The 19,127-nt window shown below is 45.1% G+C and overlaps 1 protein-coding gene across 4 annotated transcripts in view; it reads right to left on the bottom strand.

The window, feature by feature from the left end:
• Positions 1-19,127, bottom strand: part of nlgn3a (neuroligin 3a) — a 143,338-nt gene that overhangs the window by 20,309 nt on the left and 103,902 nt on the right. For all 4 annotated transcript variants that reach the window (XM_010896481.5, XM_010896490.5, XM_010896499.5 and 1 more), the window contains 2 exons: positions 1,792-2,057; positions 1,071-1,594 (listed from right to left, as the gene is read on the bottom strand). In XM_010896481.5, the coding sequence (XP_010894783.2) occupies positions 1,071-1,594; positions 1,792-2,057 (790 nt within the window). The remainder of the gene's footprint in view (positions 1-1,070; positions 1,595-1,791; positions 2,058-19,127) is intronic.

Below are 19,127 nucleotides of genomic sequence, written 5' to 3'. Positions count from 1 at the left end.
CACCCCCAAAACACACACACTCACCCATCCACACATATATCGCCACAGACTTTAGCTGGAAGGTGATTGAGATGGCAGTTGACAGAGAGAGAGCAGAGAGCAGACGGGTAAATACCAGGAAGTAGATTGGATGATAACAGCCTGTCTGGGCCACGGTTCTTCAGGATCCATATCGCTCTGGTAACGCCACTGTCAAATTACATTTGGGTTGTTACAACTGATTACCAGTAGGAGTCATCAGAATCGAGTCGCTTTGTGTTTCGTGAGGGTGTGTTTTTTGTGCTTCTGTGTGCGGACAGCGAGCCACAGGGGGCGGGGCTGATCGACTGAATGAGAAGAGACGGGCTGAAGATCAATACTGCCTCGGGCCAGACTGTGATACAGCTAGGTGTGTGCGCTGCGGCTGGGAGGGAGAGATGCCGTGCCAATCGTATTCTGGAGCTCGACTGTAGTGAAAGAATGCGGTGTTTCACAACCTAAGACGGCCGCAGGCATGGAGCCGGGAACGCACATGGACGGAGAGGCGGGCAGGGGGTGGGCACGTGTTCCTCACACTCGAAGACACACACACACACACACACACTGTTCTTTGAACGTTTGGCTTCAGTATGTCTGAAGTAGTCCCAAGTTGTTCAGTGGGAGTCCCAAGTTGACCCTACCATGAGCACCTGTGTTGAATCTATCAGCTGAAAAGCACCTGGCCTTAGACCACCTCTGTCAGCTTCACGTCGTTCTCTAAGTCAGTCCTATTAAAGCCATCTACTTATACGCTATTTCCGTAGCATGAGGCAGCTTGATATACCCCCCAGACTGGCTGACAGCCTGCATGGTCTTAAATGCAATCTATTAACCATTCAATCTTTAGGTTAGAGATGTAGACCTATAGAATTAAAGGCCACTTATAGCTCTTGAATACAAACCCGAACCACAAAGTTCCACAGCCTTTTTTTGTTTTATAATCAGGTATTGATCTAGACCAAGCAATTAATAATCAGCTAGAAGAGAAAACCAGCAGGCCTCTGGAGCTTGTGGGTTAAGGTTTGGATAGTCTTGTTACAGGACCACCTTACCCGGTTTTGGCGAAGTTGGTCCAGTATGTCATCACCACAGCGCTGAGCATGATGTCATTCTTGGAGAAGTTACAGGGAAAGAGGTCAGTGGGTCCGATCATGGGGATACCAAACACGTAGGGAACCTCGTCCCCGTGGGCAGCGTCCGACCAGGCCGGCTTCATCAGGGACTGGCAGTGGTGGTAGAAGGCGTAAAAGTAGGTTGGCGAGCCGTAGCGAGCGTGGAGGTCCGCCGTCACCACCGACGGCTCCACCCACTGGTGGTCGGTGAACAGGGCGACCAGCGTCTTGCGGCGGGTCTCAGGGTTGTCGCGGTCCGCCCAGTCCGTGTACATAAACTTGATGGTCTCCCTGAGAGTGTCCTTGCCCTCTGGGTAACCGTAGAGACTGTCAACAAAGTCCGACACGGAGAAGTCAAAGTCGTTGCCGGAGACGCCGTCTTCGGAGTCAACCACATTATCTACAAAGCGAAGCCCCTCCCCTTGATTGACCCCCAGCATGATGTCATAGTTCAGGAATTCGCCCTGTGTGAAGATAACAAAATGTGTTGACAATGCCATATTTACAGCGGAACATTTTCATTAGCCTTTATTAATGCATTTGACGTTCAGCCGTTATCGTTACGGAATTGTTTTACGTGTGCTTCTTTTTTCTATAAAGTCCACACTTACATACACAAATGTAATGAAATAATAGGAACGGAAACAGCACGGTCACCCACCTGCTCCATAAGGATCTCCGGGTCATCCGGGATGACGTCTCCGTCTATAACCGGGCCGAAGGCTACATGGTAGCGCGCCGGCTGGATGTCCTGTTCCACCAGCTCCCTGGAGGTCTTCTTCCTCAGGCAGTCCACCATGTCCAGGGTATCCAGGACATTACAGCCAACCTTCTCGGCCAGGAGACGGGTGTACTTCACTGGCTGGTAGTTCACCGCCCAGCTGGACAGGGCCGAGCCACTCTGGATGATAGCACGGTGGAAAAGACCTAGCGAGGGAGAGGAAGACAGCGAGGTGGATTTGTTGTAACCGCAAGATGTCTACCGAGGAAGAACGGCTCAGTGGGCAAAAGCAGGGATAGCCCCTAGCCTGAGTGCCTGCTCTGTTCACCTGCCAACGTTGGTATAAGTGGAATGGTACAACTGGACAGAGACTGGCATCCAGGCTAACAGAGCAGTGGTTCTTGAGTTTGTACACTAAGAAAGACACCGCCCCAAAACATATAGCACGAGAGAAATAAGGGGAACAGGACTAACATAAATACGGCGCATACATTTTGTAACAGAAAATGAAACAGACAGCTAATGAGCTTCAGCAACCTTTCCCTCCATCCACACACCATGCATAAAACATGGAAGTGTAATATGATTAGTCCCATAACAAGGGTGCAGGTGGCCTTCTTCCGTTGTCTCACAGTCTGTATTTTTCTGTCTGCAGTTGATGACAGCTAAGCATCACTTAATAGAGTAACCAGGAAGCAGCTTGTTGAGGAACATTGAAGGAGTTCTACCACTGTTTTGAGGACCTTCTGTCAGTGACACTATATAGTTCTTATAATACATAAAATCCTACTTTGACTAATCCTAACGCTAAACTGTACTCTCACCCTAATCCTAACCGGTAATGCCTAACCCTAAACACAAGAGTAACTTTCGACCGTAACCTAAACACTAACTCTAAACCTAATACCAGCCAATACATTTCCTTTTCAAAATGGGGATAGGTGATATTCAAGTCTGTTGAGGGGTAACATGAGGGGCTGATGTTTTAGTCTATTCAGGGGCAACTTTTCAACAAAGGCACACACACATACACCCCCCCCCCCCCCACACACACACACTTTCTCTCTTTCTGTAAGTATACCCCAACTGAGTTCAAATCATCATAACACCCCTTTTCCTGTAATCACCACTAACTAGTACAGTGAGTGAACTGCTACAAATGCTCTGTGTATGAGTGTGTGTGTAGTACTGCTATAAATTATGTGAGGTCCTGACTGCGTGACTAGTATTTGCTCTGGGAACACAGATCATGCCAGAGCAGAACACTATTAAGAAGCATTGGCACAATGCAGAGTTCATAAGAATGTCATGTTAAATGTCATTGTGTGTAGGTCTGTGTGTGTGTGTGTGTGTTTCAGCCAGAGCCCTGTTGTCCATTGGAGTCATGTGGTGGTCTCTCTCAACAGGACGTTAGCCTGCACTGTGTGTGTGTTTCTGCACCCCAGAGAGACAAAGCAGATGTCAAGGTTTTCACTAATTTCAATGAGGGAGAGAAAGAAAAGGGGTGAGAGAGAGAAAGAGTGAGAGGGGGAGAGAGAGCGAGAGGGAGAGACATGCGGACAGAACGAGAGGGTGGGGGTGAGAGACAGAAAGATGGACACCCAGAAGGGGAATGGGGTCTAATCCTTCCCCTCCCTCAAATCCTCCCCTCTAACCAGCCCCACCCACTTCCACCCCCCCCCTCCCGCCTCCGCCCTCCTCCTTCTCCCCCCCTCCCCTGCCTCCTTCTGCTCCTCCCTACCATGTCTCTCCATTAGGACGGCTCCTGTTCTCTCCCGAGCTCAGGCCAGTTTGCTCAGCCTCAGCAGGGGAAGTCACAGTGCCGGGACGCCGTGCTGAATCCCAATACCACTCTCAGCACCACGACCACTTCTCTCACACCTTTGATCACACGCTTCCGGAGGAGCGGTGCATAATCACTGGTACTACCAGGCACAGACATAATATGAAATCCCCACTGCAGGGAGAGAGACAGGGAGACGGGGGAACCGGAAGAGGCATGGAGGGGGAAAAGGGGATCCAACTGTTTGGATCGCTGTCTGTCGTTCACTCTCTCTGTCTCTCTCTTTCTGTCTGTCTCCCCCTGTGGCATTACCAGCCAGATAGATATGGGATGTTCAGAAAGCCAAATCGAAAGTGTCACCATAAGATTCAGAACAAGGGGAGTCATTTCTCAAGCCCGCGTTCGCGCGGATCTGTGCGTGAACCATGGGTGTTGAACATTTGCACGCAGAGGGTGGGATTTATCAATGTCAATGGTCGCTTGAGAATGTTGGTATATTTACTCACAGCCAGGAACATGTGGGCCTAGTGTCCAGTGGGGACTGGAACAATAAGGGGAATGCTTCTCAAACAAGGATTAATTCACGTGGAATATGAAGATATTTTCAAATGCATGAATTATATTGTTAGAAGAAATAATTCACTAATGTTTTGATTTCATTGATTTTCCATTGTGAATTTGTGCCACGTTTCTTAACAGGGTATTATTTTATATAGTTTGAACACATCAGTGCATTTTGTTTAGTCAGCCTAATAATCATCCATATTAAGTACATTCATTTGTAAAATCAGGGCTATGTGTAAAACCAAGTTTGAATATTACATCAGACTGGGATAATGGAAAAATCGAATGGGGGATGGTTGATGTTCCTCCAATGCAAGTGGCACACACTTCATTTCACAGTGAAACTCTGCTATTGAAGAACTGCTTTTGCATGAACTCAGCAGACAACCCGTTGGTGTGTTTTGAAACATACTTTAGAGAGGCAAACCAAATAATACATGCTATTCCAATGCTCATCCAGCAGCTATCCACCCTAAGGTTTTTGGCAATGGCCTCTCTCAGTAGGATGAGCCAGACAAGCAATTGCCTACACTTTCCATACACTGCAGCAAATTATCTACGCACCCAGATCGCCGTGCAAACACTGTCCCGAGATGAGTTTGCCGATGTGAATAGAACAGCCTCCCACTCACTTCATTTGCAGGTGATTATGTGTTGTGTATAAGATGCTGCTGAATGTGGAGGCAGGTGGAACGCACGACTCGTTCATTCTGCTCCACAGCAATGATGGCATATTTATCTATTCTTCATGCTCTTAAGGATGGGTGGCCTACTGCTGATTGTTGACTATGAAGAACAGTATATTTGCCAACGCTAGAAGTGCTTGAACTGTCTTAATTGTCCTCTCTTTGTAGAAAAGTGTTTTGTTTTAACTGGGTAGCCACAGCTGAACGAGCCAAATGCAACATGTTGGATTACTCTCAAATGCTAACACTATAGAATGGATGCCTCTATTTCAATATTAGGAATGGTGTCGGTTTAGGCATTAATTGGTTAGGTTTAGGAGTCAGGATTAAGTTTAGGCTTGAAGAGTAAAATGTTATGGTTAAGTTTAGGCATACATGGTAGGTTGTATATATTACATGAACGTTAGGGATTTTTTTTTATGGTATTGAGTGGCCAGTCCTCACTTTCATAGTAAAACCAATGTGTGTGTGTGTGTGTGTGTATGTGTGTGGTTGTGGATGGTTGTGTGTGACATATGCGTGCGTTAGATAGTGTGTGTGGGGGAGTATTTCAGATGCAGTGTTTGTATATATGCCCTGTCCATCATTTCTTTATACCTGCCATGTTTAGCTTAGTAGCAACAAGCGATAGCCTTGGTCCTCTCTATCAGGCCAGGCTTTGCATTACACGCGCGCGCGCACACACACACACACACACACACACACACAAAAATAAATGCGCACGCGGACACAGACGCTTGCGCGCACACACGCACGTGCTCACGCATTAGCGCACGCACAAAAAAAGCCTGTGTTTGACATGCAAGAGCCCACCACCTAAACTGGACCTGATCCATCAGAATGCTCGCTCCTCTGGCAGATTGAGGTCACTCTGAATTATGACTCCAGCCCAAAGGTAATCACTCATTGGACGCCCACTAAAAGGCTGTGGTGAGTTTGTGTGTGTCTCTGTGTGTGCCTGTGTTGTGTTTGATAGCGTGTGTGTGTGTGTATACACACCGCGGATTTGCAGCGGTTAGCTGACCTCGAACGCTGTCCCTTCCCTCCCCCCAAACCAGCCCTCCCTCCATGCCCCCCCCCCCCCACCCCCCCACCTTTCCTCCAGACGGCTGTTTAACAGCCGGTCTGGCAGCCGCCCGGGTCGGAACTGGTGCAGGTCAGATGGTAATTTACTGGGAATGTAAAAAGGTTGACCTTCAGCCCTGACCGCCGTCATGTGACCGGACCATTCCTGGACCTCACGTTCATGGAAAACAAACGCACGCACTCTCCCACCCACTCACCGGAGGGGCCCTAGTTCAGTTAATTCATCTATGTGCGCTGTAATTTATATTTGTGGACCTGCACCAAAAAGCTATAGAGTGAGTAATTGCACCATGAGGCTTCTGTGTATTTATCTTGGGCCCTTATTAGGTAATCAGGGTTCTAGGCTTTGGGCAGATCAAGGGTGTCTCTACTGTAGAAAAGGATGGATAGAAACTGACAGGAATGAAAAGATATGAGTCCACCAAAGTGAGACGCTAAAGCCATGCAGACCACAAAGAACAACGCTGTGTCACAGTGCATAAAGATGTGTGAGCGCATGTGTCTGGTTGTGTGTGTGTGTGTGTGTTGGTGCTGGATTGGCTTAGATCTCCCCTGATGTTCAATACATTCTTTCATTCTCTTCGCCTGCATTGGCGTTGGTCGTGCCTGTAAATGACTGGGCATTGTAATCCCTAACAGCTGACCAACCCACCGGACTGTTACAGTGGATTCACCACCCTGTGTTGGTAGTAGTGGTGGTGTGTGTGTGCGCGTGTGTGTGCGTGTGTGTGTCTGTGTGTGGATTTAGCACTGCGGCATTGTAAAAGTCATTGAGACAGCACAGTAAAAGTCATCCTGCAAAACCACAACAAGACAACCAGAACCAGGTCAACTAACCCTGCAGTATTGTCAGGAATACGCATAACGCCTGGTGGATAAGAGTTTAAATGTCTTTCTGACGATACAAAAACACCTAATTCGTTTTTTCCCTCATTCTCTACATTCCGTCCTATAAAAAACTGGTTCTGGCCAAGGGTCTGCTGGGTCAAGAAAGGCCAGCCCCCGCCTTACCCTCAGCACCATGCATGATTGGATTTACAGGTGGCGAGGTTGTCTACTGATCTTCTAGTCCTCTTGAGGAACAGGCATGTCAAAATCTCCTAACCACTTGTGTAACCTATTTGCATACAGTTGAAACAGACAGACCCCACCAGACACGCCACAATGGGTTTCTTCACTGAACCCAAACCCAAAGCAGATTGTATGTGTTGCTCTGTTTGGAGCCTTGTCATCGCGGAATGCTCTGCCACAAGAGGTTAGCCTGCTCAGGCAGAAAACAAGTTCAGCTTGAAGAAAATACCAGATGTAAGTAAAATATTGTTATAGCACCTCTCTTTCTAAAGATCACATGAACACTAAACTGACTGCATATAAGAATATGAAGAAGAATATAGTGGGTAAATAATCGTTTGGTTTTCTTTGAGGTTTGCTGATATATTACTATCTATATAGTATATATATATGTACTCAAGTATGCATTTATTCATGACTTAGACATTTTGTCACCAAGACCTTGTCCTACTGTATTTCTTTATGTATCATTTGGGCCCTAAGAATAGTAGCTGGATGTCCTATAGCTAATGGTGATCCTTACAAACTAAACTACCCCTCCCTCTTTCCTGTCTGCCCCATCAATCATTCCCCCCTCCCTTTCTTCGCTGGTTTCTCTCTTCTCTTTTCTCTCTCTCGTTCTGTATATCCTTTGGTCTCTTCCCCACTGCTCCTCCTCTCCCTCCCATTCTCTCTCTTCCTCCCCCTTCACTCCCGCTCTTCATATCTCCCTCTCTTCCTCCTCCTTGCTCTCCCCCATAGCAACCGAGCAGCCCCCCCCCACCCCCCCCCACCCCCCCAGGGCTGTGTATAACAATATACAGCCATAATTTGTCTGTCACTGATGTAAGTGGCCTGCCTGTCTACATGGCTTCCTCCAGACCCTTACAACGCTCCTCGTCCAATCTGGATGTGTGTGTGTGTGTGTGTGTGTGTGTGTGTGTGTGTGTGTGGCTATCCGGGAAGCAGGGTTCCATCTATCCGTGTATCCTGGCTGATTTTGCCATTTATGTGACTGTACATTTTTCTCCAGTTGCGAGTCATTCTTCAAACCTGATTCATGCGTTTTGAGCTGTGTGTGTCTGTTCACGTGTGTGTGTGTGTCTCTGGGTGTGTAAGACAGAGCTCGCCGCGTAAGTATTCAACCAACGATTTTTCCTCTCCCAGGGTGTCAGTGCTGAATATGTAAAATCTTCCCATCCAAGGAGGGCTGGACACTGTGGTTGAGGAAGACACGCGAAACAGAAGCTTATTATTAGAAAGAGCTATAGTCAGATGTTTTTCACAGAGTGTGTGTGTTTTAGCAGCAGCTGAGCACATCCTAGTCTAGCACACTGTCTGTTGTCGCCCTCCTCCCGAAATAGTTCCAGTTTCAGCATCACAACAAGTAGCAATCCCTCCCCCCCCCGAGTCTTTACCCTTCCTGGCCAATCCGCAAGCGCGCCGCGGCGACCGCTGAGGGTGGAGAGACAAATGACGAAACCTCTTTGACGTGTGGTCGCGTTTAATTCGATTAACGACCACGCTTTCTGTGACATGCAGATACAACCAGATAGCCAGAGATAGCGGCGTAATAAGTCCGCGCTGCCCTCACACACAGACAGGGTCCACTGGCATCTTGTGGTTCGAGAACACGCATCTAATACACTGGTCTGGTGCGGCTGTCGGAGCAGGCAGTAGCCTATCTGTGTGTGTGTGTGTGTGTGTGTGTGTGTGTGTCTGTGTGCGCTGCTGTGAGGCTGCAGCAGTGCCAGAAGCATGACTACAAATGGAGGAAAATACAGGGAGGAAGCTTTCTGTTCTGTTGCTGGAATGAAAGGGATGCAGTGCCGGGGGTGGGGGGGGGGGGATTTCTGTGTGTGTTTGAGTTTTGTGTTCGTGTGTGTGTGTGTGTGTGTGTGTGTATGTGGCGTGTTCCAGTTAGATAAGTGAAATTGAATGCACGAGGTGGTGTATATAGGCTATGTGGAGACAAATGAGGGATGTGTGATCATGCGTGTGTGTGTGTGTGTGTGCGCGTGTGTATACTGTATGTTAGTCTTAGCCAGTTCATGTATAAGACCATAGTTACTCTACCTCCCTATCTCTCTCTCTGTTCAATCCCCCTCAATGTCCTTCCTTGCCACCCTAAATTCAATGGAATAAGACTCAAAGGGCTTTGTGGGCCAGGTTACATCAGTCTCTGCTGAGTAAGGCATCACAGTTGATAAAGACTACAACTTGAAAGATTTCATTGACTGGATACACTTGGCACTCCGTCCGAATCTGTGTGTGTGTGTATAGACGTTGGTCATTTATGCAGCCTACCTTATAATCTATCCTATATTGTCACGATACAATTCCAGGTACTGTATTACTAGAACGCTATGTTGTATGTTCAGACCCAAGAGCCCAGGTCTGCCGCAAACAGCAGATTAAGGACCAACTCATCTCAATGTGATGAATCATAACTGTGACGGTGACCTATTTGGGCCATGTGATTTCATTTAGCATTGTTAATGCCGAAATCCACCAGGAGAGAAAGATTCAGACACTTCCTCACACACATGCACGCACCGTCTCTCTATCTACCTCGTCTTTCTCGGTCTGGATGGGTGCTTTTATTCGCTAGCTTATGCATGCTCTTACCGCCTGAGGGATACCAGGAAGTGTAACACAGTCAATGGCTGCAGTCACCACTGTTGGTGAGTGCCTGGGTGTGTGTGTGTGTGTGTGTGTGTGTGTCTCTCTATCTCCGTGTCTGCTTCCTACACTAACTCGTGCCCTTTTCTGATAGCGACATGGACGATGGCAGCATGATCGATTGGATGTCGAGGTGTCGGGCACAACTCCGAACGTGCACATCTCTGGACGTGCTGGAAAGACATCCTGGGTATTTTTAGTTTAGCGGTCAGTCATCCACAGACTACTGCCTGGGCCTTTGAATATGGAGGTAGTACAGTAACTATAGGGACAGTAGTGCTAACAGTAGCCATTCTCTATTATATACAGTACAGAACCACCAGGAAGTAACCAGTCCATTATATAGACTACAGAACCACCAGAAATGGACCAGTCCATTATATACAGCGGATATAAAAAGTCTACACACCCCTGTTAAAATGCCAGGTTCTTGTGGTGTAAAAGAATGAGACAAAAATAAATCATGTCAGAACTTTTTCCACCTTTAATGTGACCTATAACGTGAACAATTCAATTGAAAAACAAACTGAAATCTATGAGGGGGAAAAATAAAAAACTCATAAATACCTGGTTGCATAAGTGTGCACACCCTTAAACTAATACTTTGTTGAAGCACCTTTTGATTTTATTACAGCACTCAGTCTTTTTGGATAGGAGTCTATTAGCATGGCACATCTTGACGTGGCAATATTTGCCCACACCAGGAAGTAACCAGTCCATTATATATAGTACAGAACCACCAGGAAGTAACCAGTCTATTATATATACTACAGAACCACCAGAAAGTAACCAGTCCATAATATATAGTACAGAACCACCAGGAAGTAACTAGCTCACATGGAGCCAATAGAAAGAGGCTAATTCTGCAAGCACCTATTCATCAAATTAAAAGCCATCATTAGAATGATAAGACACTCTTCTCAAATGAACCACAGTGGTGGTGAAAATTCAGTGGTAGTGGCAATATGAGAGAGAGCAGAGATAAAAACAGAGAGGGAGAGAGAAAGAGAGAGAAAGAGCACTGGCGAAAAACAGACACAGATGGGGGGGGGGGTGAGAAGGAAGGTAGAGAAAGAGGAGAGAGAGAGATGGAGAAAACAAGGGGGAAATGGAGGGGGGCGTGGGGGGGGGTAAAATGAATGGAAAGCCTCAATGTGGAGGTGCAAGAGGCTAAGATTTCGGAGTCAAGTCACGTGAGCTGGTGCAAGGTACTGTGTCCAAACGTTTCTAAACACAGCACCTATACATTACGCAGTGTGAATGTCAAAGCCCGCTCCAGGACGGTCCACTCACACACCACCGCCGGCCGAAATACCTCAGGGGAGACGCTGAAATATTTTACACCAAGTGTCATCTTTTACCTATGCACATTGAGAAGCACACACGCACATAAACAGGGAAAAACACACACACACACACACACCCCCACCCAAACACAGCAGCATCTTTCCTCATTAGCTAACCACATGCTGAGAACATAGCCGGCTTTTAGCAACCTTTCCTCCCTGACCAGGAGCAGCAACGACATGTTTAATGTTGAACCTCACTCAGTAATGAGCCATTCAGCCACCAGCAGATAAGATATAAGACCGTGCCGCTGCGTCCCGAACGCCGCCCTGTTCCCCGCTGAGTGCACACCGTCTGACCTATGGGCCGCCACCGAACGCAGTGCACTTGGCAAGGGAGCGGTTGGCCATTTGGGAGGCCGGCCCTGTGGCGCGCCGCTGGTCGTGTTGTCTTTCATATGACCCTGTTAAATAGGACGCTCCTGTTTCAGCGTGTCCTCCCAACCATCGGTGCAACACTGCACCGCTAGATCACCTATCAGTGTGTCTCCGCGCTTCCCCCCGAAAATTCTGTTTTGGTTCCGGTTCCGGACTAGCCCATTAACCACGCGCTAATAATAACGGCATGTTTTATTATTGTTAATGATAATCATCATCTAGAAAATGCCTTAAATCTGCGGAATGGTGAAACCGAACGCAGTACAACGTCTGACGCGTTAGCCATTAGCTAACACTAAGAACTGCACATATTATAATTATGGTCCTTTCTGATCAGTCAAACTAACCACACTGCATTTACTTTAATTATTACTGTATGGTTCCCTAATAACACTGTTGGGGAACTGAACTGGGAGCTACTTAACTAATCACTAGACGAAGCCAAAGTGTGCTTGTCTGGCAATGGCAGTGGTTGTTTTATGTATGACAATGTGCTACTGTACGTCTCACTCCCGAATCCCATGGGAAATGTTCTTCAGAGTGTTCAGATGGCCATGGCCGATGGTTGTTTGGTCAGTGCTGTCAGTTTGCAACCTGTGGAAACAGTATCCAGCGTTAAGAGCTGGACATGGTTAGTGTTTGGTCCAGCAGTGAAAATGTTAAACTTCTCGGCGTGTGTTTGTCTCTCTGCCTGTGTAGGTGTGTGTGTCTGTTTATTTGCGGTAAAAATCCAATTCCATTCATACTACCAACATTGAAACATTTTCAAATCATGTAGGTGACTTCGCTTAGCTTCACATTTAATTTGAGACACTTTTGGATAATTTGGGCATGATGCATGAGAAATAACCCAACTTCAGTGATTGGAAACAATGCCAGGGAAAACAAACCAACACAGGCATAGCTGTTAAACCGTGTACATAGACCACTTACATAATACGAATAATTATAAACATGTCATTTTGTTGATTGGGCCCAACTATCCGTTTAACCTTAGCTTTAGCTATTCATGTGTACGTTTGGCTGCGTCTGTGCCTGGCTGCGTTTTCAGATGAATGTCCGCCCATCTCTTTGCCTCTCTGACAGATCTAAGGCCTGTGTTTCCGAACCAGTCCACTGTGCTTCACAGCCTGCAGCAACAAACCACACAATCTGCTCCTAATGCAAGCAGGCACGCCATGTAAACACACCGCTAACGCTGGCTGGCCGGGGCTTTGTTGTGTGGTGCCTGGGCCTCGGTGTACACAGACACACACACACACACACACACACACACACACACACACACACACACACACACACACACTTGAAAGACTGTGTGTGGCACTGAAGCAGAGAGGGACTATGTCTGGAACTTGATCCCATATAGCCTCAACGGAATTACCTTCTAAGAGAGGACCTTGCAAGCTGTGTGTGTGTGTGTGTGTGTGTGTGTGTGTGTGTGTGTGTACGTGTGCATCTCTGTCTCTGTGTGTGTGTTTGTTGAGAGGAGCAGGAAGAAGTGCCAGCAGGCTTGTCTCAGCACAGACAACAGTAAATCCATCAGCTCCTCCAGCTAGCTGCCTCTCCCCACTCTCCTGGCTGTCCAGCCTGACCAGGCCGGCTATATATATTCACATTTAGATGTTTAGCGGAGCCGTTCCTTCTCCAGAGCCACTTAGAGTAAGTGCATGCAATAGTGTTTTGAGACGATTGGGTTAGGATGGGGATTGGTGCAGTAGGGGTTTGGAGACGGGCCATGGCAGTACAATAACTGGGCCTCGGCTTCATGCAAACAAACAAGTCCACTGGGAAATATGAAAACAGTTACAGTGGCTTTCAAAAGTATTCACCCCCCCCCCCCCGCATTGGACTTTCATATTTCTGTATGATCAACACAAAAACTTCCATAGTGTCAAAGGGAAAAAAAAAATCTGCAATTTTTTCTAAATGAAAATATAGCCAGGAGTCTATTTTGATGTCTTTCATTGATACCATATACTTCCAGTCACTTTGTTACTACTAGATAGCACTTCCTCTAGAGATAGTAAGCAACTTTTTTTAAATGGCATATTGAAATCACATCAGTAAAAAGACAAAAGGCCTTGTGACCAAAATCCTGAAGTATCCTTTAAAATGCTCACTAGTATATTCCTTTCATTTCTGAGAATTGTTTTACAATGTTCACAATATGGAACATTTTGCCATTTGAATTAAAACCATTGTAATCCCTTTATCACTGAGACCATAAAGATTTTGGAACACTTCACAAATCGTCAGGCCCATCACACATCCAACCTTGTGTGATGTAGTTAAACACTAGCCATAGATAACATAAACAACAACAAGAACCGCAACAACATACTTATCTATACAACAAACATGCACAGCGAACAGCTTATCTGTACAACCACCATGTCATATCAAGCCAACTGTCTTTACAACAAAACAGACTAGTGTTTGAGAGATGAGTTGAAGGCGTCTGTTATCTAATCTCTGATACAGGATTATGAAAGAGGAGAGAAAGAGAGAGAGAGGAGGGGATGAGAGAGATAGGGGAAAGAAAAGAGTAGGGGGGGTTGAGGGGCGACAAGCAAATGTAGAAAACTGAGCCGATCAAGAGAGAAGAGAGAAAGAGCGAGCGAGAGAGAGAGAGAGAGATCACATCAAGCAGACAGCAGAGAGTAAAGGAGAAAGCGTTGGACTGTTCAACTCCCTGACTGGGAGCCATTGTCCCCATGAGAGTATTCATGGCCAGCCAAGGCTCTTTGCATAAAGCTATAGGGAAACAACTCTGCATGCTAACTGGAGCAGGGATGCTGCGATAGATGCCAGTCGAATTTTGCCTCATTTCTGAGTCCCTGGAACGTCAAAACAGGCCTTTAAACCTGGCTGCCCAGGGCAACAGTGAGCGTTGTTTCAGCCAAGTAGGCCGGTGGCTTACCAGGGCTTTGGGGATATACACAAAATGCAGAGGGTCGCATGTTCTGAAGGTTGCAGGTTCAATCCCAGTGAAAGACAAGCACAAACAAAGTCAGGATGAGCCTTCCTTTTGTTTAAAGCCTTTCCCAAACCTTAGAACTTAAAACCAGTTACTGTAGAATGTATATAGATATTCTTCTTGCCCATCTTAATAATATCTGCAGTGTTGCTAGTGGCGATGGCACTTTGCTGAGTTTACCTTCAAGCACTTTTGATACCTACAATTAACCCGGTCTGACTGACAGCATTCAGGTTTGGTTTTGATTTTCATATCCAAGAGCCTGAGGTTACAATGTCTCAACTTAACAACATCACCCACAGATGTTTATCACCTCAGCAAAAATGTCTGATACGGAGTTGAAATGTGATCAGATTCTAAAGAGATCTTGCTGTCACACCATGGTGAACCGTGGCTTTGAATCGTGTGGCATCTCTGATACCCGCTCAAAGAACTGGTTTCAATCAGCTTTTCTTTATTGATCGCAAACAAATAAATATATAAAAATGGCTCTGTGATGTTTTGATACTGACACTCCCGCCTTCTCACCGCCTCAACTGCAGAATCTCAATGTAATATTTTCTTGACATTTGGTTGCTCAATCATTTCAATATCAACCATGCAAAGGTTAAAATGTATATAAATTCAATATATCCTGTATTACTTTCAGTTCCTACTCTCTTAGAACAAAGGGATTCCAAAGTGTTATTTGGTCGCCCAATGGGAGAAACCTTTTTGGTTCCAAATAGAACTGATTTTGGTTCCATGTAGAATCTCTAAAACTGTTCTATATGGAACCCAAAGGGGTTATTCAAAGGGTTCTGATATGAGGACAGCTGAAAAACACTTTGATGCTCTATTTTTCTGTTTCTTTCTGTGAGTGTAGTGATACCGTTTGTAGTGACCTCAGGTAAGGTCTATGGTCTCCCATAGCAACACTGCCATCCTTAAGCCATGTGACAGTGAGATGATGATGGTGATGATGTGTTTGAATACGTGACCAAATGAAATGTTTATTAGATTTGGGGCCGTCGGATGAGATGCTTGTCAGCACACGTCACTTACACAGAAACAGACAGACAGACAGAGACAGACAGAGACAGACAGACAGACTCACACATACACCTGAAAGAGCACCTGGGAGCAGATCCCATCCATCTGGGATAGCTTGCGAGGCCAACCAAAAAATTAAAAGACACCAAACATTATCAAAGTAAGATTAATCTCCCAGGAATGAAAAGTTAATCTATAGTCGGTTGTTCTGATTGGCTGAACAGTCACCTTAGGGAGGAAAAGGTCATACTTGAGATTGAATAGTCTGGTTCATCCGCCCTAACTTAATTTCACAGCAGGACAGTAACCCTGTGGCAACAAGACCTGTGAATAATTATGTGGATTATAATGAATGGATATGAATCCATTATGGAATTTAAATGTTTGAACCCAGGGTGTGTTGGGTGACCCCTCTGTTATACCGCTGGACCTCTCTGACATTATCCTGGACCTCTCTGACATTATCCCGGGCAGTGGAGTGGTGAAATTAAGATATGACAGCTAATTCCAGTGATAGATGTTAACTGATAGCAGATTGATTGTGGCAGGATCATAATATACAAGTAATTAGTATTTATAGCTTCACTCCTGCACTCATCACTGGGTGCGTCCCAAACCGCACCCTTTTTCGATGCAGTGAACTATATTTAACCGGAGCCCAAAATAGTGCACTACCTTTAACAAGAGCCCTATGGGTGCCATTTGGGAAGCGGTGTGTGTCAAATGTGTTTAATTGAATCAGGGATGACACAATCTGTTGTGACAGTTGATAAAACATCTCACTTATCTGGTGCACCGTCATATCTGTTTTGCTCACAACATAATAACAACATTCTGTGTTCCCTAAGATAGGGTCAGCGTGCGTGTGTGTGTGTGCGTGTGTGTGTGTCCGATGCTAGCCTAGAAGCAATGAACACCACCCTCCCTCCAACAGACCGGGAACAGAATGTATTTTCACCTCCAGTACTTCCTGTGTCAGGCCCTGGAAGGGGTGAACCAGCAGGGAACTGGACGATATCTTCCCTAAACACCAAACATTGTGCTCCCCGCCAACAATAGACAAGTAGTATTGCTGGGAGTTAACTCAAGAGAGACAGGCCCTGGTGCTGACAGTAGAGAGACAGGACATTCCACAGCAATGGAATTACCCCGAAACTTTGATTCTTCTGTTTGGGGCGCAGTCATTCTGCGAAACACATTTTTTTTTTGTCGCTAAACGCTTACTCAAACTGAGTTTCGATTGGACAAATGCAGCTGAGCTCCCTCCATTTTGTAGGAGATACATAATTGTACTCTGCAGCACCTTTTGTAAAACCATTCTTTAAAGTCTGATTGCCAAATATTACACAAGTAAACATTGAATAAATTCTAAAGTCCATACAAAAAAATTAATACATGCTATATTACTCAGGCTTAAATGATCTATGTCTGGTGAATATACAGGTATTTGGCTAGAACGATAAACTGTTAAAAAACATTACTGAACTGCTAAAGAGGTTGAATGTTGATTGAATATGGATTATTTCAGAAATAGAGCCTGTCTGAACTTTGTTTCCACAGATAAACCACAAGATGTTTTCTACCACTATGTCCAGAGCTTTAAGGCTCATCATTGTGTGTTCCACTGTATCAGAAAGGTGAGATGGGCCCCTCTGTATGAGAGGGTTACATGCTCTTCTCTTTATTTATACACGGAAACTGTTGTTTACCATTAATCACCCTTCAGTTTGACATATTGTTCAGGTTTCCCTACTAGTGCTCGGGAATACTTAACACTAGGTTTTGCTTTGGTATTTACTGAGCTTTGTAATCACCTTTGTTTGCACAGAATTTATGAAACAGACTGGAACTTTCAGATTGGATGTGTTATGGCCTCTAGGGCAATTCAGAAAATTGATTTAGGACCTTGTTGATGAATTCATTTGTTTTGGAAAATATTTCTAATTCACAGTAGACCATGTACACCGTGATTGAAAGAGGACATTTATGCACTCATCTAAAATAAGTATTATAATAATCATTATTTTCTATGCATTTTGAAATGTATTCTAATGTGTGACATACATTTGTATATATAATTGCAACACTAACAACAAAATAACAACACTGTATTTATTTGGAAATGTATTATTTGGATTTTGAAAATATCGATTTCAAATGTCTGTGCGATAAAGCAAAGAGGAGAAGCCTTGTTCCAGAGCCAGTTTTAGAACTCTCAACTTTGGCTCAAATCAATGTTAGCATTGTGAGAAATTGTCCCAAAGGGTGGTACATACAATCAGCTGAAGTAGTACTGGCACACTTCATGAAACTGAGCAAAAGTTAATGCAACTCCAACCCACAAATTGCAGAGTCTGAACTTTGCCAAGTATTATAGGAACTGCAACTTGAATTGTGTTGTGGTCAGATAAGACAAAAGATTGTTTTTGTCTATGCACGTCAACAGCATGTTTGATGACAAAGGGGTACTGGTTACAAGGAAAAGCCCCCGACACCCACAGTAAAATATGATGGTGGATCATTGATGTTTTGAGGCTGTTTTGCTACTAGTGTACCACGGGCTCTTGTTAAGATCGATGGCATAATGAATTCCATTAACTACCAGGATATTTCAACCCAAAAACCTGGTTGCCTCTGCCAGGGAGATTGTTGCGGGACCACAAAATCAATATATTACAAAGGCCATCTCAGTCTCTGGACTTGAATCCAATTTGAAAAACTGTGGTCTGAATTAAAGAGGGCAGTCCACAAGTGCAAACCTACCACTATCAAGGATCTTGAAATGAGCTGCGTGGTCCAAAAGTGTGTGCCAACCTTGTCAGGCATTACTGGAAGAGGCTCAGTACTGTTATTCCCTACAGGGGAGGTTTCACAAAATATTGATTGTAGGGGTGCCAATACTTTTGAAACGTATGTTTTGCAGAAAGTATCATACTACTTAATAAAATGTTTCAAGGAATGATTGACTTGTAATGCAAGTACACGACTCCCCCTTATTTTTGAGTCATAGATTTTTTTGTTTTCAATTTTGCATTCACATTTACTCAATTTCATTATTGATGCCAAAACATCTTGAGGTGACGATAGTTGATCCTATATAAGGAGAATTTTTCATATATGACATTATACGTTTGGTAGAATACCTACCAACACAGAAACAGTTTTTCACAGCCACGTGTTTCCCCAGCCAGGAATGTTTTACCCTTCTTCTTTACAGTACTGCTTCAACTGTCCCACCACCACATTTCATTAGGACTGAGATCTGGGCTTTGACTCGGCCATTCCATAGCCCTCCATTTCTTCTTTTGTAGCCATTCTGCTGTAGCTCTGTTTTGGATCTTTGTCCTGTTGCAAGACTTATATTCCGTTCTTCTTTTTGGAGCAAAGTCTTCTTCTCCTTCCTAAACTCACATACACTCACCTAAAGGATTATTAGGAACACCATACTAATACTGTGTTTGAACTCCTTTCGCCTTCAGAACTGCCTTAATTCTACATGGCATTGATTCAACAAGGTGCTGAAAGCATTCTTTAGAAATGTTGGCCCATATTTATAGGACAGCATCTTGCAGTTGATGGAGATTTGTGGGATGCACATCCAGGGCACGAAGCTCCCGTTCCACCACATCCTAAAGATGCTCTATTGGGTTGAGATCTGGTGACTGCGGGGGCCATTTCAGTACAGTGAA

Source organism: Esox lucius, chromosome 4, assembly GCF_011004845.1.
Source record: "Esox lucius isolate fEsoLuc1 chromosome 4, fEsoLuc1.pri, whole genome shotgun sequence".
NCBI lineage: Eukaryota > Metazoa > Chordata > Actinopteri > Esociformes > Esocidae > Esox > Esox lucius.
The sequence above is the reverse complement of the archived record's forward strand: the minus strand, read 5'-3'. Positions and strand labels throughout refer to the sequence as shown.